This window comes from Xenopus laevis, chromosome 2L (genome assembly GCF_017654675.1).
Source record: "Xenopus laevis strain J_2021 chromosome 2L, Xenopus_laevis_v10.1, whole genome shotgun sequence".
NCBI lineage: Eukaryota > Metazoa > Chordata > Amphibia > Anura > Pipidae > Xenopus > Xenopus laevis.
In genome coordinates this window covers 26,996,418-27,023,502 of record NC_054373.1, presented here as the reverse complement: position 1 = coordinate 27,023,502, position 27,085 = coordinate 26,996,418, and the positions used below count along the sequence as shown (strand labels likewise).

The 27,085-nt window shown below is 39.3% G+C and overlaps 1 protein-coding gene across 2 annotated transcripts in view; it reads right to left on the bottom strand.

Annotated features, from left to right (window-relative positions):
- st3gal6.L (ST3 beta-galactoside alpha-2,3-sialyltransferase 6 L homeolog) overlaps positions 1-27,085 on the bottom strand; it is a 90,272-nt gene that overhangs the window by 24,593 nt on the left and 38,594 nt on the right. For both annotated transcript variants that reach the window (XM_041580912.1, NM_001089629.1), the window contains 2 exon segments: positions 8,569-8,668; positions 1,568-1,633 (listed from right to left, as the gene is read on the bottom strand). In XM_041580912.1, coding sequence (XP_041436846.1) covers positions 1,568-1,633; positions 8,569-8,668 — 166 coding nt within the window.

Here is a 27,085-nt window from a genome sequence, read left to right as displayed (position 1 = left end):
TAACAATATATCTCTCTCATTTGTTAGTACAGGTATGGGACCCGTTATCCGGAAACCTGTTATCCAGAAAGCTCTGATTTACAGAAAGGCTGTCTCCCATAGACTCCATTATAATGAAATAATCCAAATTTTTAAAAGCGATTTTCTTTTTCCTGTAATAATAAAACAGTAGCTTGTACTTGATCCAAACTAAAATATAATTAATTCTTATTTGAAGCAAAACCAGCCTGTTGGGTTTATTTTAATGCTTATATGATTTTCAAATAGGTTTTAGGTATAAAGATCCAAATTACAGAAAGATCTGTTATCCGGAAAACCCCAGGTCCTGAGCATTCTGGATAACAGGTCCCATACCTGTATAATGTTTCTATGAATGTACTGTAAAAATGCACACTGCTGCTTATACGGCACTGCAGAATATGTTGGTGCCATTGAAATACTACTCTGTCAGTGTAGGGCACTACAGGAGCTATTAGAGATGCCAATTACAACCCCGTAGCTGCAATTTAGGAAATAGCTAAAGAGTCAGACGTTAGCTGTACTATCTGGACAGGACACCACTGCAGCACAGACTCACACCATGGCAAGAGACGTGGCCTTGAGCCATTTCAGCTCTGTGACCAACGAAGGGGTGAGGTCTTCAAGTCTATTTGATTTATTTCTTTGCTAGTCTGCCTCTTTCTTTAAATGCAGTACATCTCCTGAAAACAGGAAATACGATTGACTAAAGTGCTTACATTCTTCTTTAAAGGGGAACTCCGGGTTCCAAACCAAAATTTGATAAAGAGGCCAACATAACACACAAACCCCTAATATACCCATCACAGTTACCTGTTTCTTCAAAAAGTATGAATAAATGCCATTTTCTATGCTGAAATCCAGCTGTTTAACAGTTCTTCTCTTTCTGCATCATTTGAAATCCTGACAGGGAAGGAGGGACTAAACACTGATGTTACAAATTGTAACAACTTCTCCACAGCTTACAGACAGCATGCAGGAACTACATAACCCACAATGCATTGCACTGTGATGTCATGTTCCTTTGAAATCACATGTGCAGGGAATTGTGGGGTTTGGAGGATGCAAGTTGAGGAGACAGATGGCTGTTGATACAAAGTAACAGTCATCAGCTCAGCAAAGTAGTCAGAGAGTTCAGCAGGAGAGCAGGGGGCTAGGCTTAGGGAACTGTCAGAAACCAATAAAAATCATGAAAAGTGTGCATATTTTTTAAATGATGTATATTGCAACGGTGCTTGAAATTATGATATATATATACATATATATAAAAACTTCTCCTGGGCACATTAACAAAATACCCAAGAATTATAAATTTCCCTTTATTGTACTGATAAGACTGTGACTCAGTTAGATGTAAGACATAGAATTAAATTTCCTAGGACAATGAAAACAATAGGAAACAATACCATATGCTTCAAACTGGGTAACAAACTTTCTCAGGTGTAATTCCATCATTCACCAGCAGAGTGAGAAACATCAGTTTTATATTACAGTCCATAACCACAAAGGACAAACACATCTTAACACATCGTTCACACGGGTCACCTACTTTAGAATTAACCGAAACTTTTCATTGTAGCAGGTTTTAAATTCTTTTACAGCGTCTGTCGGTAACCTGGAAAGACAAAAGCAGAGGCACAATTTTAGCCGTTTAAAAATGGGAGACAGAAGATCCCAAGGAATGTGTAAAACCAACTGTTTACTTGCAGCAAGAACTGACAAGGATCACTGTAGTGGTAGCAGCACCTCGGTCATTGCACTAGGTCTGAGTTAGTTCTCTCTATGAGGAGGGCATGGTCATTTTAACTTCGGGAGGTTTGATATAATGGACTTTCATCTTAAGTCTTAATTTATTGGTCTTGTCAGATATCTTGAGACTATTGGTCTCCATATGTAAAGACACATGCAGCAGCTTTTTTTTTTTTTTCAACTTTTATTTTTATTTAGGCATTTATTCTCTTTTTCTTTTATTTGTTGCTAGTTACATCGCAGTGTATATTACATGCATAGTTGTTACATATCATTATTTCCGTGAGAAAAAGAAAAGAAATAAAAGAAAAGAAAATCAAAATGAACAAAAAAGAACAGAACAAAATAAATTGTTGTACTGTGCACTTGAATTGCAATGTTTACATGTTGCTTGTACCATTTCACTATGTATTAATACTAAGTTCATGGGACCTCCTCCCACTTACACTCCGAGGGGCTAAACTCTGCCCATTGCCATACCCTTATTCACACAGATGCGAGGGCATCTCTATTTAAAATCCACGTGTCCAATATCTCTGTGTATTTCTTAGGGATGCACCAAATCCAGGATTCGGTTCGGGATTCAGCAGGATTCGTATTCGGCCAAATCCTTGTGCCTGGCAGAACCAAATCCTAATTTGCATATGTAAATTAGGGGCGGGTAGGGAAATCACGAGCCTTTTCGTCACAAAAGAAGAATTTTTTCCACTTTTTCCTTTCCTGACCCTAATTTGCATATGTAAATTAGGATGCGGTTCGGTATTCGGCCGAATCTTTCACCAAGGATTCGGGGATTCGGCCCAATCCCAAATAGTAGATTTGGTGCATCCCTAGTATTTCTCCATCTGATTGTCTATTTGGTATTTCAGTAGTTCGTTAGAGTGTATGTACTCTATCTTATCCAGGACCGTAGTGATGGAAAGGCAAGTTGACTTCCATTGTGTTGCTATATGAATCCTCGCTGCCATACAAATATGTTGTGTTAGATGTTGTGCCAGATTATTCATTCCTTTAAGTTTGTGTCCCAGGAGCAACGCTTCCTGGCATGGCTCAATAGGAGTGCAAAAATGTTTCGATAGAACCTTGGATACCTTGTTCCAAAGGTTTTAAGCAATTGGACAGTCCATAACGTGTGCCATACTGTTCCTCTATTTGGACATTTCCTAAAGCATTGAGGTGAGGTGGTTGGGTATATGCGGTGGAGTTGTTCTGGAACATAGTAAGCTCTGTGGAAAAGTGTAAGTGAGGTTTCCACTACAGTCACATTATAGCTCCCTTTGAAGATTCTTTGGTAGCTTTTTTGAGCCACGTTTCCTGGGGGAACGTTGTTCCCATGTCCTTTTCCCAGTCCAGCATATGTTGGAGTTTCTCTGACACATTAGTGTGGTTTAAATGGTTATATATAGCTGATACAGCATGTCTACCAACGGGGAGACCATGAATATAGTTTCCAAGAATGTTCTCGAGATGGTGTTTTTATTCAATAAGTGCAGGGCGAAGTTTGTTAGTTGCATTGCCCAGTAACTTTCAGTAGTTGGGACCTCATATTAACGTAAAATTTCAGCTGTGTTTAGCGGCTTAGAACCATCAGTATGCTGGTGGGTATATATATAGCCTTTGTTTTTCCACCAGTTAAAGGTTTGACCAGATCTGCTTGGGGGATAAAGGGTATTTCCATGCATTGGTATCAATCCAGACGGTTTTGATGCCAGCCCATATTTGAATTTCAACGAGTGGTGTTAATGGAGAAGCAATTCTGTAGGTTTTTATATTCGATACTGGGTTCCACAGTAGGCTTTCTAGTTAAGTTGGTTTTACTAGGCTTGCTTCCATGCTCATCCACAGGGGTGCTTGATCTCCTCCATGTATCGGGGGAATTTGGGCACATCTTGTTGCTCTGTAGTAGTGGTGTAGGTTTGGTACTCCCATTCCACCTCTTGTCTTATGGAGAAACATTTTTTTTATTGATCCTTGGTCTCTGATTGCCCCACACAAAAGTCATAAGTGTTTGTTTCTTAGAATAACAATGGTCCTTTCTTAGAATAACAATGGGCAGAGTTCTGAAATAGTACAACAACGTAGGTAAAGTCATCATTTTAACAGTTTATTCTCCCTATCCAAGATATCTTTTCAATCGCCACTCCTGGAGTTCCTGTGCCAGTCCCTTATACAGTTGGGGGTAATTACATTTATACATTGTTTCTAGTGTGGGCGTAAGGCATATACCTAAATATGACAAGTATCTTTCCTTTATCTGAAATTCAAAGTTAAGTTCAATGAGTTTAATGGTATTCTTGGGTATTCCACAGAGCATAAATTCGCTCTTATCTTGGTTTAGCTTCAATCCTGAAACCTTTGTCAACCTGAAGGAAGTTAGGTAATGTGGTTAAGGGTTGTGTGACAGTAAGTAGCAAATTGTCATAAGAGATACCTTATGTTCTGAATTTACAATGATGTAGCCCTTAATATTTTGATTATTTCTAATTGCCGTGGCTAATGGCTCCATTGCACTGGCAAAAAGGGCTGGGGACAGTGGGCACCCCTGTCTGGTACCTTTTTGTATCTCTATAGTTTGGTAGGAAGAAGTAGGGAGTTTCAGGGAAGCCGACGGGGTAGAATAGTAAGTTGAAATTATTGTAGCAAAGGGGCAGCATCTTTTTTTTATGGCGGTGATCAGGATATAATCTAGTTCCCTCGGATCACTACCAGTTCCCGCCACCCGTTTAGGCACAGATTAAAGGGATACTTTCATGGGAAAACATGTTTTTTTCAAAACACATCAGTTAATAGTGCTGCTCCAGCATAATTCTGCACTGCAATCCGTTTCTCAAAAGAGCAAACAGATTTTTTTATATTTAATTTTGAAATCTGACATGGGGCTAGACATTTTGTCAGTTGCCCAGGAGCCCCCAGTCATGTGACTTGTGCTCTGATAAACTTCGGTCACACTTTACTGCTGTACTGAAAGTTGGAATGATATTAACCACCTCCCTTCCCCCCCAGCAGCCCATCGGCAGAATAATGGGAATGTAACTAGATAACAGCTCCCTAGTAGATATAAGAACAGCACATAATAGTAAAAATCCATGTCCCACTGCGACTACTTCAGTTACATTGAGTAGGAGAAAGAATAGTATGTCAGAAAGCAGTTCCATAGTGCAGCACTGGCTCTTTCTGAAAGCACATGAACAGGTAAAATGACCTGAGATGGCTGCCTACACACCAATATTACAACTAAAAAAATACACTTGTTGGATTAGGAATGAGATTTTATATAGTAGAGTAAATTATTTGCAGTGTAAACAGTGTAATTTAGGATTAAAAACTAAACAATAAAAATCACGACAGAATCTCTTTAGGAGTATGAGTTCTTGTTTAACAGATCAAGAATTTAATGTTGCCCCTGGAATTTCTTGTTAATGTGTAAAGTCCCTGGCCAATGTCCAGCATGCTTACAAAACTTTCATTACAAAACTTTAATTTTACATGGCTTTATTTGCAAGACTTTACTGTTATATTCAGGGCCAAGAAAGCAGCTATTATACAGAAGTGCATATGCTGAAAAGGGGAAACGAGTATAAGCCCACGCATGTATCAAAGTAGGAAATGTGCTGATGGGAAAAACCTCTGATTCAGCTCAAGGTCACACAACTTCTGGGTTATTATAGTGTAATTCTTTTATAGTGTAAAGTTGCCTTACTCTGCCTGCCTTTAAAATGGTCATATATATATATATATATATATATATATATATATATATATATATATATATATATATATATATATATATATATATATATATATATATATATATATAGAGGCAGCGTTCGGGTGCCTAAGTTAGAGGCAGTGCACAGGTGGATCTTGCAGCACGGTTCTAGTTTCATACCATGACGCGGTTGGAAAGCAATTGTGGAACAGAGTTTTATGATCTAATGGCAAGGAATCCATATAGGTTTTCCAAGTTAAAAAAAAGAAAGTGTGTTCTTGGCACTATACTTTTATACACTGCCTCTAACATATGCATCTGTACACTTCCTCTAACATATACACCTGTACTCTGCCTCTAACATATGCACCTCTACACTGCCTCTAACACAGTGGTCCCCAACCAGTAGCTCGTGAGCAACATGTTGCTCTCCAACCCATTGGATGTTACTCCCAGTGGCCTCAAAGCAGGAGATTATTTTTGAATTCCAGGCTTGTTTTGGTTGTAAAAAACTAGGTGCACTGCCAAATAGAGACTAAATGTAGGTTGACAATCCACATAGGGGCAACTAAATGGCCAATCACAGCACTTAGTTGGCACCCAAAGAACATTTTTCATGGCAGTGTTGCTCCCCAACCCCTTTTACTTCTGAATGTTGCATACAGGTTCAAAAGGTTGGGGATCCCTGCTTTAACATATACACCTGTACACTGCCTCTAACATATACATCTGTACACTGCCTCTAACATATACACCTGTACACTGCCTCTAACATATACACCTGTACACTGCCTCTAACATATACACCTGTGCACTGCCTCAAACATATACACCTGTACACTGCCTCTAACATATACATCTGTACACTGCCTCTAACATATACATCTGTACACTGCCTCTAACATATACATCTGTACACTGCCTCTAACATATACATCTGTACACTGCCTCTAACATATACATCTGTACACTGCCTCTAACATATACACCTGTACACTGCCTCTAACATATACACCTGTACACTGCTTCTAACATATACATCTGTACACTGCCTCTAACATATACATCTGTACACTGCCTCTAACATATACACCTGTACACTGCCTCTAACATATACACCTGTACACTGCCTCTAACATATACAACTGTACACTGCCTCTAACATATGCACCTGTATGGGTGAGAGGCAACCTAATCTGGATCCTAACAAGTAGGAACCCCCAAGTAAGGTTCTATTGGTTTGTACTCCCACTACCATAAGTCCTCTCTACTCCAGTGATAAATAAAAGTATAATGCCAAGAACACAGGCTTTTATTACTTGGGAAAGCTATATGGATTCCTTGCCATTAGATCATAAAACTCAGTTCCACAATTGTTTTTAAACCATGTCATGGTATGAAACTAGAAGATCTAGCAAGATCCTATCCATCTGGCTACCGATTAACAAGCTATGCGTGCTGAGGGGCCCGGACACAGATGATTTTTGTTATCTTTTTCTTTGCTTTTCTGCAGTCTCCCTTTTTCCCTCTAATCCCTTATCTAATCTTGCATTACTCTTACCTCTTTATCTGTTCAATGATACATTTATAATGAAAAATTGTTTGTGAACTTGCATATTGTCCCATGACTCATGGTGTGATGCACTACGTTTATATTGGTTGATGACTATGCTGCATATCATTTGCTTTGATTAGTACATTTGGAAGGGGATGGTCATCATTAAGGATAGCCAATGACCAAAATCTGTTGAGATTACTTGTTATACATGTGTGGAACCCGAGTAACAGGTATGGGACTTGTTATTCAGAATGCTGGGGATCTGGGGTTTTCGAGATAAGGGGTCTTTCTGTAATTCGGATCTCCATACCTTATGTCTGCTAAAAATCATTTAAACATTAAACAAACCCAACAGGATTGTTTTGCCCCCAATAAGGATTAATTATACCTTGGTTAGGATCAAGGGCAAGGTACTGTTTTATTATTAAAGGGAAAAGGGAAATTATTTTTAAAAGTTTGAATTGTTTAAAATGAAGTCTATCGAAGATGGCCTTCACAAAATTCAAAGCTTTCTGGATTACTGTTTTCCGGATATTGGATTCCATACCTGTACCTGTATCTGTAGTAGCATTGCTCTCTAGGCCATATAGCAAATATCAATTGCTGTACAAACATACCCATGTGTCTAAGCACCCTATATATTGATGATAGCCACAGAGGCCAACCTTGAATTCTGTTTTTATTGGCTCCCAGCAATTAAGAAGGAACCTGCAGTCACTAAGGGTATTACATTCAGCCAGCTTAAATCTCATTAAACAACCATAGAAAAGAGAGATTCAGTGAAATCTCGATTTTAATACCCTGATTTTAAGTATTCCCACATTTTACATTTTTTATTTGTGGTCGCACCAATTTATAATGCATTTCAATGGGTGCATTTCCATGATTTTAATTAATGTGTTCCTGGATTTTATATCAAAATTTTGTCCTGATGTTCCCAAAAACAGTTTTTTTTTCCATCTATGAATGTTATTATTTGTAAAATAAAGAGGTTTAAAATACAAACCAGGTGTATATTTGCCATGGTTCTGCCCGTTAATGGTCAATTCCAATTAGTCTGCTCCTTATACAGTCCTGCACCAATCACTTATTGCTTTAGGTTATGTGACTGACAGAGAGACTTGCACATGCCCCCAATAGTGTAACATTAATGCTGCACACTTGTTACTAACACAGTAAATATTGTATCTCAAAGTAAATTGGACTGTTGTGCTTATATCCTTGCAGTACTTGAAGAAAAAGTTACTTAAGACATTTCCCTGATTTTATATTTTCCTGGATTTTACATCATTCTTTCCTGGTCCCCCGAAAAACGTAAAATGGAGGTTCTATTGCATTGGTATATTACAAAAGAGATCCACGTTTCTATTAAGTGATAATTAAACTGCTGGCTTAAACAAATCTTTATTTTTTAAACAAAACAGAAATGTAGTCTTATTATAAGAAAAAGTTGGATGCCCAGCTAATTTGCTTTCTTGAGTTGGATTTAAATGGCAGAATCAATGGCTCTTTCGGTATGCATTTCAGTACTCACGTGGATATGGTTTTCTTCTGCACAAATATGTGAAGCATGAAATGAAGCAAGGCAGCAAAAGTTATTCCCACAAACAGGAACTTTCGCATGACTAGTAGACCTGAAAAGACACAGAGAGAAGGAAGAATCATGATTCAACAAGCCAGCAGGCAGGATTTGCCATGATCGGAGGATTGGCTTGCAACAAAAGCCGCTAATGCAACAGAACTGATCCCTTACAATCCCACACAGAAGAATACCATGAACTATTCTGGTATTGTATAGTATCTAGTATTCCACTGTACTAAACCCCAGGAAAATCTTATTATACAAAGGCCCTCTAAAAAACAAAATTTAGAAGAGAATGTGAATTAACAGCCTACATGTTAAGGTGGCCATACACTATAAGATCCACTCGTTTGGATGCCCACCAAAGGCAGGGTGATATCGGGCTAATCCAATTGTTCGGCCCTAGGGCCAAACAATTGGATTACAACGATGCAGACCACATCAACTAGCCAATGCAGTCCTCGATCACAAAGGTAAAGCAAACCTGCCCGATTGATATCTGGACAATTTTTGGCCAGATATTGTTTGGGGAGGCCCATCGGAACACCCCATACATGGGTAGATAAGCTGCCAAATCGGTTTATGGACCCGAATCGGCGTCTTAAATCTGCCTGTGCCACCTTTATAGAGCTGATATTGCAAGGGCTGCATTCAGGGGCTACATACATGCAAAAGCAGTGCAATTATTATGCAAACGTATGCACTTTGGCAGCACTTCCAACGGTTGGCACTATGCCTTTGCATGGACCTGCTCTGTTCAGTGGTAGTTGCTCTTAGTAGGGATGCACCGAATCCAGGATTCTGCCTTTTACAGCAGGATTCAGATTCAGCCAAATTCTTCTGTCCGGCCGAAACCTAATCCTTATTTGCTTATGCAAATTAGGGGCAGGGAGGGAAATTTCATGACTTTTTGTCACAAAACAACGAAGTAAAAATGTTTTCCCCTTCGGAATTAGGATTCGGTTCTGTATTCAGACGAATCTTCCACGATGATTCGGTGCATCTGTTTCTCTTCATTCTGTCTTCATGCAGCAGTTGGGTGTCAGATGAATAATCCAATTTATCTTATAGAGGGGCTCCCTTTCCTAGCAGATGTATTAGAGTTCACTCAAATAACTGATTCCAGTACAAATAAAATCTAACAAAATTACTGCCTTTTGCACAAATTCTGCATGTAGAGAGACAGGATTTCTAGTGATTTTGATAGAGTGAGCTCTAATACATATTCTAGGCAAAAGGAGCCCCCTTATAAGATATATTGAATCATTCATCTGACAACCATATCCTGCATGAAGACAGAATGAAGGGAAACAGATGCTGACAGAGGAATAGTGAAGATACCCTTGATTATTTCAGAAACTGTACAGAATTTTTAACCGATTGTATTTAGAAAGTTTCTTATTGCAGTGTGATGAAGCTAATATTAAATGTTCATTTTCGCGATCGTTCCCCTTTAAATCTGCTAGTGTATGAGCAGCTTAACAATTATATTCCACTGTGAACCGTTGCATATGTTTATACATCCTACAATAGCTGCAAGTGCAGATATATTGGGCATGCTAGATTAAAAAAACCTGAAGTATAAAAAATAGTCATGACGGATTACTAGAAGGTGCAGAATATGTAGGAATGTCAGCCTGCAGCAAGAAGGTTAAATGCACCTAATGAGTTCAGACTGGCTTGAATGCCTTCGGCTCAACAACCTCATTGTCTCTCGATGGATGCCATGACAATCTTACGTACGTTCTTTTTTCACATTTACTAGTAGCCTTGTAACAGCACCTGCCTATTCCCTGACCCAGTGCCAAGAAACGAATGGACCTTGTTTGGTCCTTCAGTGTCATTTGTAGAGGAAGCAAATAGTTTAATCTTCTTTCAATGGGGCAGATTCACTAAAGGGCGAAGTGGTTGATCCCTTGCGCAGCGACATTGCCAATTCACTAACAGGTGTAGGTGACAATTTGCTAGCGAGTGTTCGTTTGCATACTATCGGCAGGTGATTTTTTCACTCTAGCGAACGGGCGTAACTCTGCAAGTTGCAAATTTTATGTAACATTAACTCTTTCATCAGAGTTTCCTTCACCACTTCAGACCCGGTGAACCGATAAAATGAAGCTGCACCCTCAATCTTATGTCAGTGACATCATATCCTGAATGCCGGAAATGCATTAAAGTTGTAAAAAAAAAAAGGCTGGCGACTTGTCCTTTTTTTTTAAACGGGATTGCCTGCAAAAGTCCGACATTTTTTGTGTTAATTTTTAACAAGACATTTGAGGGGCATGGAACATTTGTTTTAGGGTGGGCTCATGTCTAGGGAATTAGAGGATCTCTTTTTTTTCAGGACTATTCGGGTTCATTGAACATTTCTAATAAAAAGTAGCCACTTCAAGCATTTGCGCCAACATCTCTAATAAAGACGTCCATGTACTCGCCCTATTCAAATTGACCTAAGCGTAAGAGGACTAACGAAGTTTTGTTAGGCAGAAGTGATCGCTAGCGTAATTTCACTTTGAAACGCTCGCACTGCTAAAGGAACACTAGTCGCCAGCATTCGGCATCAAGGAGGTAACTTTGCATTATAGCAAATTAGCGTAGTGGTAAAAAAATTTCACCCTGTGAGGATTGCACGAAGTGTGTCGAAGCGTTTATTGGGGACAATTCGCCCTTTAGTGAATTTGCTCCAATGTCTCAGCTACAGAAATTAGTAATTGTAACATGCACAGTGCAAAAAAATTAAACAAAACGGCTACTTTTGTTTAGGCCATGGATTAAAGGGGTGCCTCATTCCCAGAATGAATATAATTTACTGTTCCAAACAGTATCAGAATGGTCTGCTGACCATAAATCAGTTTGGAGTAAAAGGGTGTCTAATACAAATCCTTTGGCTATGAATGGGGGGTGGGAAGCAGTATCCCCCCAGTCTCATGTGATGCACCATCTCAACAGCAAATGTACCCCTGGAAATGTTGGCTAATAACTTACACAAAAGGTACAATTTATAATCATCATTTAAAACAAATGTTGCTGATATATCCATTTACATACATTCCAAGCCCTGTCCTAATAGGGAAATGGGAAAATATTACAGTGACAGCTCACATGAGAAATCAGAAGTGACAGGTACAAGCCTGTAATTATTTATGACATCTGTGGACTTGTACTAAACCCCGAGTGTGTCCCAACTTGCCCAGACCACAATGGCAGCATCAGAACATTGTGGTGTGATCAAACAGGAGTCAGCGGATGGAATTTTCACTTCCAGGTATTTGCAGTCAGATCGGATTTTGCATGTGAGCAGTTGCTCTGATCAGCACATTCAAGTCATCTACGATAAAGGTCAAATTAAGAGGCAGATTCATTAAGGGTCGAATTGAAAATTTGAATTTATTTTTATGGTCAAAACTCTTAAAATTGAATTGTGAATTATCCAAACTCGATTCGAGTTTTAATTCGAATTTCGAGATTTATCATACTCTGGCCCTTTATGAACTCGAACTCGATTATTCGCCACCTAAACTTGCAGAGTTCATGTATAAGTCAATGGGAGAGGTCCAGGTACCAATTTGGACACGTTAGTAGCCTTTCTGACTTTCAAGTTTTATTCAGAGAAAAAACATGAATCAAGTTTAGCCGAATTCGATCTGAGTTTTCGAGTCTGTAAAATTAGTCAGAATTTTAGTAATTCAATTTTTTTTTATAAATAACCCCCAGTTGAATTTGGAAATTTGACCTTTAAAGTCACCCAAAAAAATTATTCCAAATCCTATTTTATCATGTTATACAAGAAAAATGAACTTTAATTACACTGTATAAATTATTTGAATCTTGTCTCCTTCAGTATGAGAATTCATAATTATAGCAAGTAGACAGGAGCCATTTTGTGGACACTGTTATTAAGGCAAGCCTTGCATCATCTCAGAATCTTGTTTTTGCACCAGAATGGGGGATCTGATGTCCATTCCCATGCCCTGGTTACACAATTAAATAGTTAAAAGAACTGGGGGAGAGTGGGGAGAGCAATGACATCTAGGAACTGCTGAATAGAAAGTGAAAGTAATGGTTTGCCCCACCTCTATGCCTAAGGCATTGAGGAGGGGCAGGCAATATTTGATTGACAGCTGAGATTTTTAAATGAGTTAACAACAGCTATGAACACTTCAATAAAAAAAAAAGAATTTGGATTTCATGTTTCATTTGAAAAGGACTTTTGTTATACAGCTTTTTATGTCTGGATGACAGGTCCACTTTAATAAATTTACCAGCCTCCCCCATGTAATTATAATCAGCTCCTGCCTGACCAGCTTTACACATCTTTGTTGTTCCCCCCCCCCACACTCCCTCACAGTGGGAGTGATTGAGTGGCTCCCTCTAAAAAAGGTCAGCAATTTTAGGAAAGATAAGTAAACTGTTCGATGTGCCTGCAGCTGAATACATTGTCTCGCTTGGGTACAGAGATACGGCATATTTTGGAATCTAAACGTGAGATTTTGCATTTCGTGCAGAAATCCACAGCGTCTGCCTGCACCCTGATAGAGGGGAAGAGAAGCAACAAAATTATCCTATATTTATTAGGCTAACACTGCACCCAGCATAATTATACCTTTATAAGGCTAGGGCCAGACGATTGCAGATCTTGGCCAGCATTTTTCTACAGGCTACAAATCCACGAACCTGCTGCTCCTCCAGTCCCGTTCTGCCTGCACCCTGGAAGCATTGTCTCCGCTCAGGTGTAGGCAGGCGTTGTGGATTTAGGTGCCAAAACGCAACATTTCGTATTTTGCTCCAAAATCTGCCCTGCTTTCGGAAGACAAGTGGAGCAGCAGGTTCTGCAATCAGCTGGCCCTACCCTAAAGAGAGTATAAACCAAGATGCTTTAACTTGGGCCTGTCTCGCTCTCTCTTTGCAGGCCTTTCCTATTCATACGTAAGTTCCCCAATTCAAATTACTGCCTGGTTGTTTGAGTAAAAAGCACCCTAGCAACAAGATAGCTGCTGAAATGCCAAACTGGAGAAATGCTGAACATGAAGCTACATCATTGAAAAAAAAAAAAAAAAAAAATTGCAAATGATCTGAGGGTATTGCAGTCTACATCGTACAAACCGTTTATTTAAAGGTGACCTCTCTCTCTTTAAGGGTGTTCGAATTCTGAGCTCTCCAGTTGTTTCTAAACTTTAATTCCTTGCATTCCAGCATGTTAAGCACATTTATGCCTAACAAGAGCTCTGAGAGAGTGGCAGAATGCATGCAATACTCCGTGCTGTGACGCACCTGAAGGAACGCGGCAATGAACTCAAAAGACACCAAAATACCAGAAGCCGGAAGCGATGAGGATCTCCTCCTGTCTTTGTGCGTCCTTTCTGTCCATCGCTTATGCATGCATCAGACTGATGGGAGACAAAGAAGGAATGGTGTCTCCCAAACCAATTTCCTGCTGGATTAGATCAGATTCATTGCCATCATGTTATAATTGCTCATTTTAACCCAGAGTTTCAACCTCAAAACCTACAGCTGAAATATAAGCTCCTCTTTCACCATAGGGGAATTTCACAAGTATGAAGATAATGAACAAAGAATTTAGACTATTAATGATAGTATTCTGGGAAATCACAATGATACCCAACCTACCAGTTAAAGGGGACCTGTCACCCAGACATAAAAAGCTGTATAATAAAAGTTCTTTTCAAATTAAACATGAAATCCACATTTTTATTTTTATTAAAGCATTCATAGCTGTTGTAAACTCATTTAAAAATCTCAGCTGTCAATCAAATATTGTCTGCCCCTCCTCTAAGTCTTAGGCATAGAGGCGGGAAAAGCAATTACCCTTAACCATTTAATTGTGTAGCCAGTGCATGGGGATGGACATCAGTTCCCCCATTCTGGTGCACAAACAAGATTCTGAGATGATGCAAGGCTTGTCTTAATAACAGTGACCACAAAATGGCTCCTGCCTGCTTGTTATAATTATGAATTCCCAAACTGATGGAAACAAGATTCAAATAATTTATACAGTGTAATTAAAGTAAATTTTGCTTGACTAACATGATAAAATAGAATTTGGAATAATTTTTTTGGGTGACGGATCCCCTTTAAGGTGGTACAATATTCGGTACGTGTATGGTGGGAGACTAGCTGAACGATATCGGTTGGCTCCTCGATCTGCCCAGGTGGAAAATTTTGATCGGCACCTCTCAAGGGACTCAAACATCGGATATTGTTAGTGCTGAATAGTCAGATACAGGTAGACTTCTATTGCGTATTGAAACGAACAATCTTTTTTGGAAACATCTTTTCCAGGAAAGGTCGTTAGTGGCCAACTTTAAATACTTTTGTTGTGACCTCTTATCTGATTCCATTCACATTAAAAGTTCATATTTCTTAATTTTAAAAGTACATTAGCGTGTTACGAATGAGGCTACACTGGAAAGTTGCTTACAATTACATTTTAATGTTCAGCATATGATCAAAGGTAAAGCATACTGAAAACTGTAACTAAACTAAAGGACAAGAAAACCCTGATTCACTGGGTGTCAAAATATTAAGACACCTTCCCAGTGAATCAAAGTGCTGGTGCTTTCCTTGGCATCTCTAGGGAAGACTCATACATGTGTAACAAGGCAAAGTACAAATAGTTTACACTTACGTAAGCGCAGTAGAGTAAAGGTCATACACAGGCCAATAAAAGCTGCCCAGACAGCAGCATATTGAGCCCTGTATGGGGCCCTTCAACAGCTTGCCCAACCAATATCTGCCCAAATATTGGCCAGATATTTATCTAGCAGGTTTAAAAAAAACATCATTGATGAGGTCCTCCCCCTCCAACGGCCTGCAATTACTGTTGTCAAGATATGGTAATTTGGATCAGCTTGATATCACCCACCTCAAAGTTACCATATCAGGGAAAGATCTGCATTTTTCCCAGGTGCCCCCAGTCATGTGATTTGCCAGTGCTCCTATCAGAAGAAATCTGCACCAGCCTGGGATTCTTCTAGTGAGCAGCACGGAGCGATTGTCTTCGGGCTTCTACATTCAACTTCCGGATGCACATGTGCAGTAGAGCGAAAAGCCGAACTTTAACGAAAAAGCAGAATATTTCATTCTACTGCACATGTGTCTGCCCCAGAAAATTTGAAGAAGCAGGAAAATAAGCACCCGGTGGTGCTTGCTGGAAGAATCCTGGGAGGGTGCAGTTTTCTTCTGATAGGAGCACCTGCCCAGGGTTTCAGGTAAGTAAATGTGATAACTTGGGGGTGCCTAACTTTTGGCACCCCAACTAAAAAGACCTTTCCTTCTCCTTTACATCTGAAGAGTGATACTTTATATAGGTATGTAAGGTAGCGAGTTTCTTTTTTTCCCTTGGTCTGCCCCCCCCCCAAAACAGAACCAGCACAGGAAAAAAAGTGATGGCTTGCCTTTAAGTCACTTTTTAGTATGTTATAGAATGGCCTATTCCTCTATCCTTGGAAATTTTGCAGTTGGTCTTCCTTATTTAGTTTTTGAATTATTTGCCTCTCTCTTCTGCCTTTTTCCAGTTTTCACATTTGGGGTGAGTGTCCGTGACAGGTTAGAATTTTGTTATTCTTTCTTATTATTCCTGATTTTCTTCTCCTATCTCTTCTTTCCTTCTCCTATTCATAATCCAGTCTCTCGTTCAAACTACTGCCTGGTTGCTAGGATAAACAAGACCCTAGAAGGCATATAACTACAGAAATTCCAATAATTGCTAAATAAAAAGCTAAAAAAAAAAAAAAGTTGAACTGTCCCCTAAAGAGTGTAACACAGTGTTGCAATTGCAAACTGAGTTTATATTAATTTTTGCTGATCATCAAAAAGGTCTATTTTCTTAAATATCACTTTAGATGATATAACTAGAAGGGAGTAGCCTCTGACTTCAACAAGTTTTCTTTTAATTAAGGACGGAAACATGTACTCCCACGAATGGCACAGAAGCATCTCAATCTTATTCAAGTTTTGCATTAAGAGCCATCAATCCCTAGTCATTTGTTAACTCACAACTATAACACAACCAAATGAGCTGTAAAGATCTTAAATGGGAAGGAAACGCCCTGGGCGCAAAACCCCTCCCCACCCCTGTGTTGCCCCCCCTCCCTCGCCTAACTTTCCCCCTGGGCAAATGCCCTAAACTTGTTACTCACCCCTCTGCGCAGGTCCTGTCCACGGAGTTCACAGGCGCCATCTTCTCCCACGCGGTCTTCTTCCAGCTGACTGGCGTCTTCTGGCGCATGCGCAGTAGGAACATTTACTGGTACGGATCGCAAAGTTTTCGTGACATTCGGCGCATGCGCAGTAGATCGGTACCTGTAAATGTTCCTACTGCGCATGCGCCAGAAGACGCCGGTCAAAGCAGGAAGAAGACCGCGTGGGTGAAGATGGCGCCTGTGAACTCCGTGGACAGGACCTGCGCAGAGGGGTGAGTAACAAGTTAGGGGCATTTGCCCAGGGGGACAGGTAGGCGAGGGAGGGGGGGGCAACACAGGGGAGGGGTTTTGCCCCCAGGGGGTTTCCTTCTCCTTTAAAGGGAAACCGTGAAAAGAGGAAAACATGAATGTAAAATAGGTTACTTTTTTGGTGACTGTTGGTTTTATACATAGGAAATTCAAGCTAAATAGATGTTTTTGTGCCAAAAAAAGCTCATGAGTATGACCACATATACAGTAGTTCCCAGTGACTCTACATGGGAATTTGTTCTGCAAAGGATAAAGGTTTTATTTTAAACTGTTCAAAGTGAAGCAAAGAAAAGACTTGACAAGAGGAAACCTGCCAGCATTCCAGACTCATGTGAATGTTGTGCGGAGAGCCTTTAACCTAGTGTGTGCCATAGCTGCAACTGCTTTCCCATGCTGGGAGTGATGTATTAATACACACAGAAGTAACATATCTACATATACATTGTGTTCATCTTTGTAAATACAGGCAGTCCCTGGGTTACGTATGAGATCTGGTCTGCAGGTTCACGTATGTAAGTTGAAATATATACATTTACTTATTAAATGCAACAAGACATATGTTTGTCTTAAAATAGTACTTAATTTTGACCTTTCTGTGCTCTGCAGTAGACAACACACACCAGAGGGGATTGGGGCCGGTGGTTTATTAAAGCTAAATGCTAATAAAGGCCAAGCAAACTACAGTACATTACTGTAATAGACCCTGTCGGGTGTATCAATAAAGAGAATAAAGAATTTAAAAGGTGTAATTAAAAACCAAGTTGATATGTAATAATTGACCCTTAAACAATTCTCAAAGTAAAAAGCTGGACGGCCAGGACCCCAATCAATCAATACAAATTCATAAAAATAGTCGCTTATAGCAAACAATAGTAGTCAAAACCTAATCGATTTTTCTGAATTGTCTCTATATGAACCGCCCACTCTCCAATCCAGAATTTATCCAAACAGAATCTTAATGTGCGAGTTATAGTTCTCCAAACCAATTAATATCCAAAAGGTCTCCAAAGTTATATACCTGGAGAATAAAATGAAAGGTATTCCTCCTCCAGCAGAGTCTCAGATATTATTACACAGATTTGAGGGGCAAAAAGGTCTTTTAAAGGGGAACTAATGTCTAAAATAGAATAATGGTAGAAATGCTGTATTTTGTATATTAAACACAAACATGAACTTACCGCACCAGAAGCCTAATTAAACAAATGATTTATGTTTTCAAAGTTGGCCGCAGGGGGTCATCATCTTGTAACTATGTTAAACATCTTTGCAAGACCAAGACAATGCACATGCTCAGTGCGGTCTGGGCTTCAGTTGGGAAGTTAAGCTTAGGGGTCATCATAAATGATCAAAACAGCAGTCAAATAATATCTGCCATAGAAGCTTATACAGCAAGACTGATTAATAAACAGAATATGCAGACTGCACTTTGTCTGCGGATACAAATCTCTACACAGTGGCTGGCTGCTTTATAGGGAAACAAACAAAGCTGCTCGAGTTCTGGGAAATAAGTTTGGGAGGGGCTCCCCCCTGCCGTTTGAAAGTATGATCGTTTCCCTGCAGAGCAGTTGGGGACCGTTTCCTATCCACAGCAGTCAGAGCAAGTAAATGAAGGGGGAACTTCACTGCATACAATCAGGTTTATTATAAAAATGGTAGACATTTTTCAATTAAAGTATATTGAAGATAGGTTTCTTTTTCATTAAAGTAAAAATGGAATTTTATTTGTTTGCCTTTACATCCCCTTTAAGCACACGTGCCCCAAGATAACGGACATCGCTCAACAGATCCTGCGCTCCGGTTCCCGATTGCTGTTTAAGTCAATGAGAGATGTCCTGAGATCAATTTGGAGTTGTTTGCAGCGTTCCTGACATTTGAGGGTTTTTTTCGGAGTTTTTAAAATTAGAATCAAATTTGATTCGAGTTTTCGGGTCGATCCTTTTCACCCAAGTTTAAAAAAAAAATCGATTTTTATAATAAATTTCGATTGGTCCAATTTCGAATTAATGGGAGTTTTAAAAAACTCTGGTGAGAAGTAGTACTGCAACTAATATCCTTTGCATGTATTTGGGGCAAGTGAAGGCTAAAGAGTATCACTTTAATTCTTCTGCTGCTTATTTGCATACACCGACCTACAATAGCTAACAGACCAATCAATGACTGGTTTGACATAGGAGCACATTTTCAGGTCTGTTAAGCGAAATATGTACAATGTACAAAAATGTACAATGTGAGATAGATTACAGGGAAAAATCAGAACAAAGTCCTCTCCAGGGAGGCTGATAATGCTGAAGGCCCTGGATTAACCTCTGTGCAGTTGCTGCTAGGGTTCCACTGTGTTTTTATACAACTATGTTATTCTCAGTCATAACTTGATCTATATCCCTGGATTGGGGTATAGGATACAGCTATAAAAGGTATGGGATCTATTATTCGGAATGCTTGGAACCTGTGATTTTCCGGATAAGAGATTTTTGTGCAATTTGGATCACCATATCTTATGTCTAATAAAAATCAAAGGACATAAAATTATAATTGTTTGCATGAAATGGAATCCATGACCTTTCCATAATTGGGAGCCTTTCGATATTGTCCACCAACATCTCAGTTTATGTGTTGTAAGAAACCAATAAACACACGTGAACAGACAAAATACAGAGACTACGTTTTTTTTTATTTTTTTTTAGGACAGATGGTCTGATCTGATTTATTAGTCTTTTGGAAATATTTGAGGATTTTTCTGGGTCATTGCCAGTCTAACTGAAATTGGTTAATTCAGAACATAATATCTTGTTGTTGTTTTCATTGCAACTAGCTATACAGGCCTATTCCTTGAAGCAGAACAGAAAGGCCTATTCCCCCCTTTCTCTGTTTCATTTGTGCTTCTTCTCTCTACCAACTTGCCCTTTTTCCTCTGTTCTCCTCTTCCTCTATTGTCCATGTCTCACCCAACCGTCTTCTGTTCAAGTAATTTTTCTACTTTATTTCCCCTTTCCATAGTTTTACTTCCAGTTCTCCCTCCAAACAACATGTTGTGTTTTTGTCCAGAATTAACCAATCATGTCCATATTCCAACCGAATCCCCATCCCATCACAGCCAGTTTCTCCTGATTTCAAATCTGCTTGTTTTATCCCAGAATCTAAACAATGTTGGGCCATGCATATTTTCCTGTGTGTAAAGCTGGCCACGGACGCAAAGATATAGTCGTATGAATCTTCGCTTGTACGATTTTTCGGACTGTGTGTGGATTGTTCCGACATTTTCGGATTGTTTTTCGGTTGTTTCGTAGCTCGGACAGGTAAGAAGATTTTTTTTTATATCTAACTTTGAAATCTGACATGGGGCTAGACATATTGTCAGTTTCCCAGCTGCCCTCAGTCATGTGACTTGTACTCTGATAAACTTCAGTCACTCTTTACTGCTGCACTGCAAGTTGGAGTGATACCACCCAGCCCACCAGCAGAACAATGGGAAGGTAACCAGATAACAGCGTTCCTGGTAGATATAAGAACAACAATCAATAGTAAATTTCCATGTTCCACTGAGACTTCATCAGTAACATTGAGTAGGAGAAAAATTAGCCTGTCAGAAAGCAGTTCCATCCTAAAGTGCTGGCTCTTTCTGAAAGCACATGACCAGGCAAAATGACCTGAGATGCACCTACACACCAATTATTGTTACAACTAATAAAAAATACACGTGCTGGTTCAGAATGACATTTTATATTGTAGAGTGAATTATTTGCAGTGTAAACTGTGTAATTTAGAAATAAAAACTACACCATAAAAATCATGACAGAATCCCTTTAAGCAAGGACACAAATCAGCCGGTGTCTGAGCTAAAATCGGCCTGCGGATCTCAAGCTGATTCTAGCCCTACTCTTATAAACCCTGTCCATCCATGGTCCTTGAGACAAAGAACAAGCTGTCCCTGTCTACTAAACAGAAAAGAGTGAGGCTTTTAAACATTGATAATGTTGCTACAACACATATAATGCCGCTTGAAAGAAAGTCAAACTAAGAAATGGCAGGGAATAAACCCCGCAGAGCAAACACTTGCTGCAATTTTGCTTTCAAAAGAAAAGTAAATTACATTTGCCAACTCCAACGAAGGTCTCATTAACAGCAACCTGATTTGACAACAAGGCAATCACAGTAACTGAAGACTCAGCCAGACAACTGCAGTTGGAAAGTCACCATATACCACAAATGATCCCATCATTTCATTCACTTTCATCTCTGTGAAGTCTCATTTAATTTACACTCATCTCAGTTCTTTTGATATAATTCTTAAAGGGGTGGTTCACCTTTAAGTTAGAATTGCTAATTCTAAGCAACTTCTCAATTGGTCTTCACTGTTTTGTTTTTTTATATATTTATGTTATTATTTGTCTTCCTGTTCTGACTCTTTCCAGCTTTCATCTGAAAAAAGTTCTGTAAGGCTACACATTTATTGTTACTGCTACTTTTTATTACTCCTGTTCTATTAAGTCCCTCTCCTATTCATATGCCAGTGTCTTATTCAAATCAGTGCATGGTTGCTGGGAGAATTTGGAAACTAGCAACCACACTGCTGAAATAAACTGCTGAATAAAAAGCTAAATAACTCAAAAACCACAAATAAAAAAATTAAAACCAGTTGCAAATTGTCTCGGAACACCACTCTCTACATCAAAAGATAATTTCATGGCTTTTTTGGGTTAAGACCCATCAAACTGGCAGGATACAATGTGAATAAAGTACTGCTAAATGGTAGTTTCCCTGCATATATTCAAGCTCCCATAAACAGGCAGATCATATGAGCAAATGTTTCCCTTTTTATCCAAACTGGTCTGATGTTTGGTGCTGAAACAAGAAAACGTTAATCGGTCAAACCAGCAACATTATGAATGCTTGTAGGCAGTCACCCGATGAATACATCTAACCATTCTATGCTCTGCCCATTCTTAAACTTCTCGACAGGACAACATTAACATTCCAAACCCAAGAACATTCACTGTGGTCATGTACTAAATTGAATGCTCTATGGAGTACAGTTCTATCACATATCGCAAGTTGGTGCGAAATCACAATAACTCGGACAAATCCACAAATACTATTGGGATTATATCCCACACCCACTGACAACACCATCAAAGGTAACATCAGACTCGCAGATATAATGGTACTAACCACAGTTAAGGCCATTTTGGAATATTGGACTAACGCGCAACCACCTCCAAAACAACTATGGGAACGCAAATTACTGTACACGATGCAACTCCAATGGGTCTTGGCGTTACAAGACAAGGAACTCAAAGGCTCACTTTTCTTTGATATTTGGAGCAAATACCTAGACACATTGGAAGGACAAAAGCAACAAAAATTACTAGCCCCCTTCAAATGTACTAAATGGTGGGCAGAAAACTCTCTTAGAGGAGAACTTAGGTAGCACCTCAAGAGCAAGATGGCAAAAAAGAGACTCGCCCCCTCCTCCTTCTCTCTCCCCAACACATATATCTACGTCAATGGAAGCTACCTCCTAACTGTCACAAATGATATGATAAAGAAGCTCTCTCTCCCCCCTCCTTTCCCCTTCTCCAATGTTTCTTACTCTTTCCCCTTCCCATGCGTCTTTCTATTCTGTCTCCTACCCCAACTGTCTATTTTCAAATTTTATTGTGTTATACAGATATAAAGAAACCTTGTTAAAAGTGATTGATGTTGATTAACAAACTCATAGAATAATGATATTTGTATACCCATTTTGTCATAACGAGCATGCAAAACAATATACGGTTTCTGTACTTTAAATTATGCTTTGAAAATACAATAAAAAAGTTTAAAGATAACATTCCAAACCCATCACAAAACTGGCAAACCATCTATTTGGTCCCTACGTCTATTGAAAGACCTGCCTGTTTGAGGGACATCTTACGAGCAGAGACACACGCAGCTATTTCGGGAGATTAGACGCCCAGTGACAAATCACTTCTTCTTCGGGCGACTACTCTCCCCGAACTGCCTTCCCACTGGCAAGAATGTAAATCGCTCGGAAAGCTTAGTTTTCTGAAGTTACCTCACAAGGAAACTTCGGAAAGCCAAATCGAACAGAGTGCCCGAAGAAGAAGCGATTTTGCTGGGAGACTAATCTCCCGATATAGCAGCTTATGTCTCTGCCTAAAGGCTTCAGTTTTAAAACAGGGTTTACAATTTAAGGGAAGATAAATTTAAGTTTGGGACTCACAAGTTTGGGCTTCACAAACCAAAATAATTGGTTTAGGGTTAATTGTGCATCTTATTAAATTATTATGGGCTACTGTAGCAGATAAATTCACTAATGGAGACCCACCACAGACAGCATGGTGACCCAATTTTGGGTCCCGACCTTTAGTTAAGTAACTTCTGTTCAAAAAGAAAATTTGAGCCATCTATGAAGATTGGACAGCTGACATACAGTAGATTGCACCAAATTTCTGTATTGTAGTATACACAACATGGCTTGCATACGGTTCTATTCTGCCTAAGGTTATCCATACTGAACCCCAATTCTTCAGCATCATGGTAAAACCATGCCCAGCTCATACAGTTACATACCTTATTCTTTCTAAGCCGTAATCGGGGGTTCAAGCTGTTGGCTGTGCGTCTAAGACTCATGGAATGACCTGGGAGTGTAGTGTGCTTAGAAAATTATCCTCTTATCTTTACACAGTTCACTAAAAACGTAATTACCTATTTAACTTAGTGGTCAAAGAACAATGAAGGTATGCCCCACAATCAACACACACCTTTAACACTTTAAGTGCCAGATGATCTTCCTATCTCTTTACCCAGTGTTTATTTTTCCAGTTTCTTTAAGCTTAAAATGCAGCATTCCTAGCCACCTACCACCAGCAACATCAAATATTTATAGTTTTATAGAGGTTCCTGTACAGCAACAGAAGAAAAAGTGTAAATCATGTAAACGTTAAATACATTTGGATCCAATTGAGATTATAGGAGATGGACATTCCGTTATTAGGATCTACATACCTTAGGCTACTAAAAAATCATGTAAACATGAATTAAACCCAATAAGCTGGTTTTGCTTCCAATGAGGATTAATAATATCTCAGTTTGGATCAAGTACAAGCTACTGTTTTATTATTACAGAGAAAAAGGAAATCATTTTTACAATACTGAATAATGAGGATAAAATAGACTCGGTATATGGGAGATGGCCTTCCTGTATTTTCGAGCTTTCTGGATAATAGGTTTCCAGATAATGTATCCCATACTTGTACTGTTATTACAGAGAAAAGGGAAATTGTTTTTAAAGATCTGGATTATTTGGTAACATGGGAGTCTATGGGAGATGGCCTTTCCACAATTCGGAGCTTTCTGGATAACTGGTTTCCATACCTGGACTGTACTAGAAACAAAAATACTTTCAATTGCAAAGCCAAAACATATGGTAAATGATATACTACACCTTAGGGTTGCCACCTGTCTGGTTTTGACCTGGACAGCACGGTATTTTGAGGGTCTGCCCGGGTCAAAACTTCCTGCCTGGTTTTCCAAATAAGGAAAACCGGGCAGGATTCCCCATGATTGACCCAGGATTGGCTGATCGCTCGTCATAGCCCCTCCCCCTACGTCACGACCTGCCACGTCAGAATTCTTTCTGCCTTTACAATATATAAAATGTATAGGTGTAGTAGGGTTGCCAACTTACCCCTATGTGAGTTCTGGGCGGGGGACGGGCCAATGACATTGTGGGCGGGACAGTGACATCCCATGGGCGGCCTAAATTAGGAGTTGATTGTGGGCAGGCCAAGGGCTCATTTTAAGAGTACAGCTATAGGACCTTTTATCCAGAATGATCATGACCCAAGGTTTTCTGGATAAGGGGTCTTTCTTTAAATTGGATCTCCCCATCATAAGTCTACTATAAAATCATTTAAACATGAATTTAACTCTATAGCAATGTTTTCCTCCAATAAAAATGAATTATATCAAAGATCAAAGACAAGTTACTGTTTTATTATTACAGAGAAATATTTGATTAAAATGGGGAGCTTTCTGGATAACAAGCTTCTGGATCCCCATACCTGTATTACAAATTTGTAATGATGGCATCACTAGTCACTATTTATATAGTGAATAAAGTACCCCCTCTTGTAAATTATAAGGATTTTATAAGTTTTATGACTTTATAAAAACACGAGGCCGAAGGCGAGTTGTTTTATACAGGTCATGGAACTCCGAGGTAGCTTCTAATATCCTCATATTTTGCAACTGGAGGTACTTTATTTATTATAATACACAAGTTTCAGTGAGTCATGTGACAGAAATGACATCAGAACTCACCATTTATAACTGGTGACATCAGAACTCACCATTTATAAGGATATAATTTACAAGATATTCCTGGCTTTTGTGTATTATATAGTAAATAACGTACCCCCTATTGTAAAATATAAGGATAAAAGGAAAGGCGGAGTACTTTCATATATGTTTTGAACTCGAAGGCACTAAGCACTGATTATAACCAACGACACCCGTAAGCACCGTTGATACGGATATAATCTACAGGATATGCATGGCTCTTGTGTGTGTATAATCTGTAGCCTTGTTATGAACTAAAGGGTGCTTGATCCAAACAAGTCCTACAGCTGCAACCCTGTTTGTCCAACACCTTAATGGGTTTTAACTACAAGGGTAGGTGTTATTTGGCATGAGTATTGGTTTCCATGGAGGGAGTCTAACTTTGGATTTCAACAGAGCTTAACACCTTATTATAGCTGGCACACTGCATTCCCCTCAGTCATATTACTTGTGTAGATGGAATCTATTAGAAGGATTGCTTACTTTACTGATTAAAGGGATACAGTCATGGGATTAAATGTTTTTTTCAAAATGCATCAGTTAATAGTACTGCTCCAGCAGAATTCTGAACTGAAATCAGTTTCTCAAAAAAACAAGACAGATTTTGTTATATTTAATTTTGAAATCTGACATGGGGCTCGACATATTGTCAGTTTTCCAGCTGACCTATATGACTTGTGCTCTGATAAACTTCAGTCATTCTTTACTGCTGTACTGCAGTGATATCAGCCCCCGTGTGTCTCTGCCCTTAAGGTGCTGGGGTAAAATAAGTGGACTGCGCAATACAAGGGATAAATTAAATGGTAGTGGTGAAATAAAAAAAAAAAAAAGAGATGCAGATTAGCAAGAGTCCAAAGGAGAAATAAGATAAAGAAGTGTAAAGGGCACTGGTGCACATGCTGTAAAAATAACTGATTGAATAGAGCGCAAGTGTCTTTCATTCATCTACATTAGGAATTTAAAGTAGTAGGTACCATAATGTGGGGCTGGCATCGTGAGAGGGGGGCCAAACGCAAATGCCAATTAAGATGACAAAAGGAGCTTGTCTGTTGCGCTGTAGGTTGACTGTTATAACTTGCTAATAGTTATAATGAGCCTGACTAAACGTGGGACTACAAAAGATGGCTTCTAACACAACAGAAGGCACTGGAACTCAAAGGAGAATTTAACCGTTTACCAAAAAAAAAAACCCTATAAACTATAGTTGTGTTTCTGAAGCAAACACACCAGATTTACCTGTGCAGGGCAACAGTACATTATATTGTGATTAATTTTGAACATTCATTTTTTGGTGTTACTGTTCCTTTAAAGGAGAATTCAACCATTTTCCAAAAAAAACCTACCCTACCCCCCACCCCACGTAGACCCCCTTCATCCTCCCCCCCAGCCTAGCTGCCCCCAGGGAAATGCCCCTAACTTTAAGCTTACCCCCTCAGTGCAGATTCAGGCACTGCAGCCATCTTCTGGGTCTTCTTCTGGCGATTTGGCAATTTCCGTCCATTTTGGCACATGTGCAGTTGTCACCTCCCACCAAGCTTACCAAAGACCCAGAAGATGGCTGCAGTGAACTCCGATGCCTGAATCTATGCCGAGGGGTAAGTATAAAGTTAGGGGCATTTCCCCGGGGGGCAGCTAGGCTGGGGGAAGAATGGAGGGGG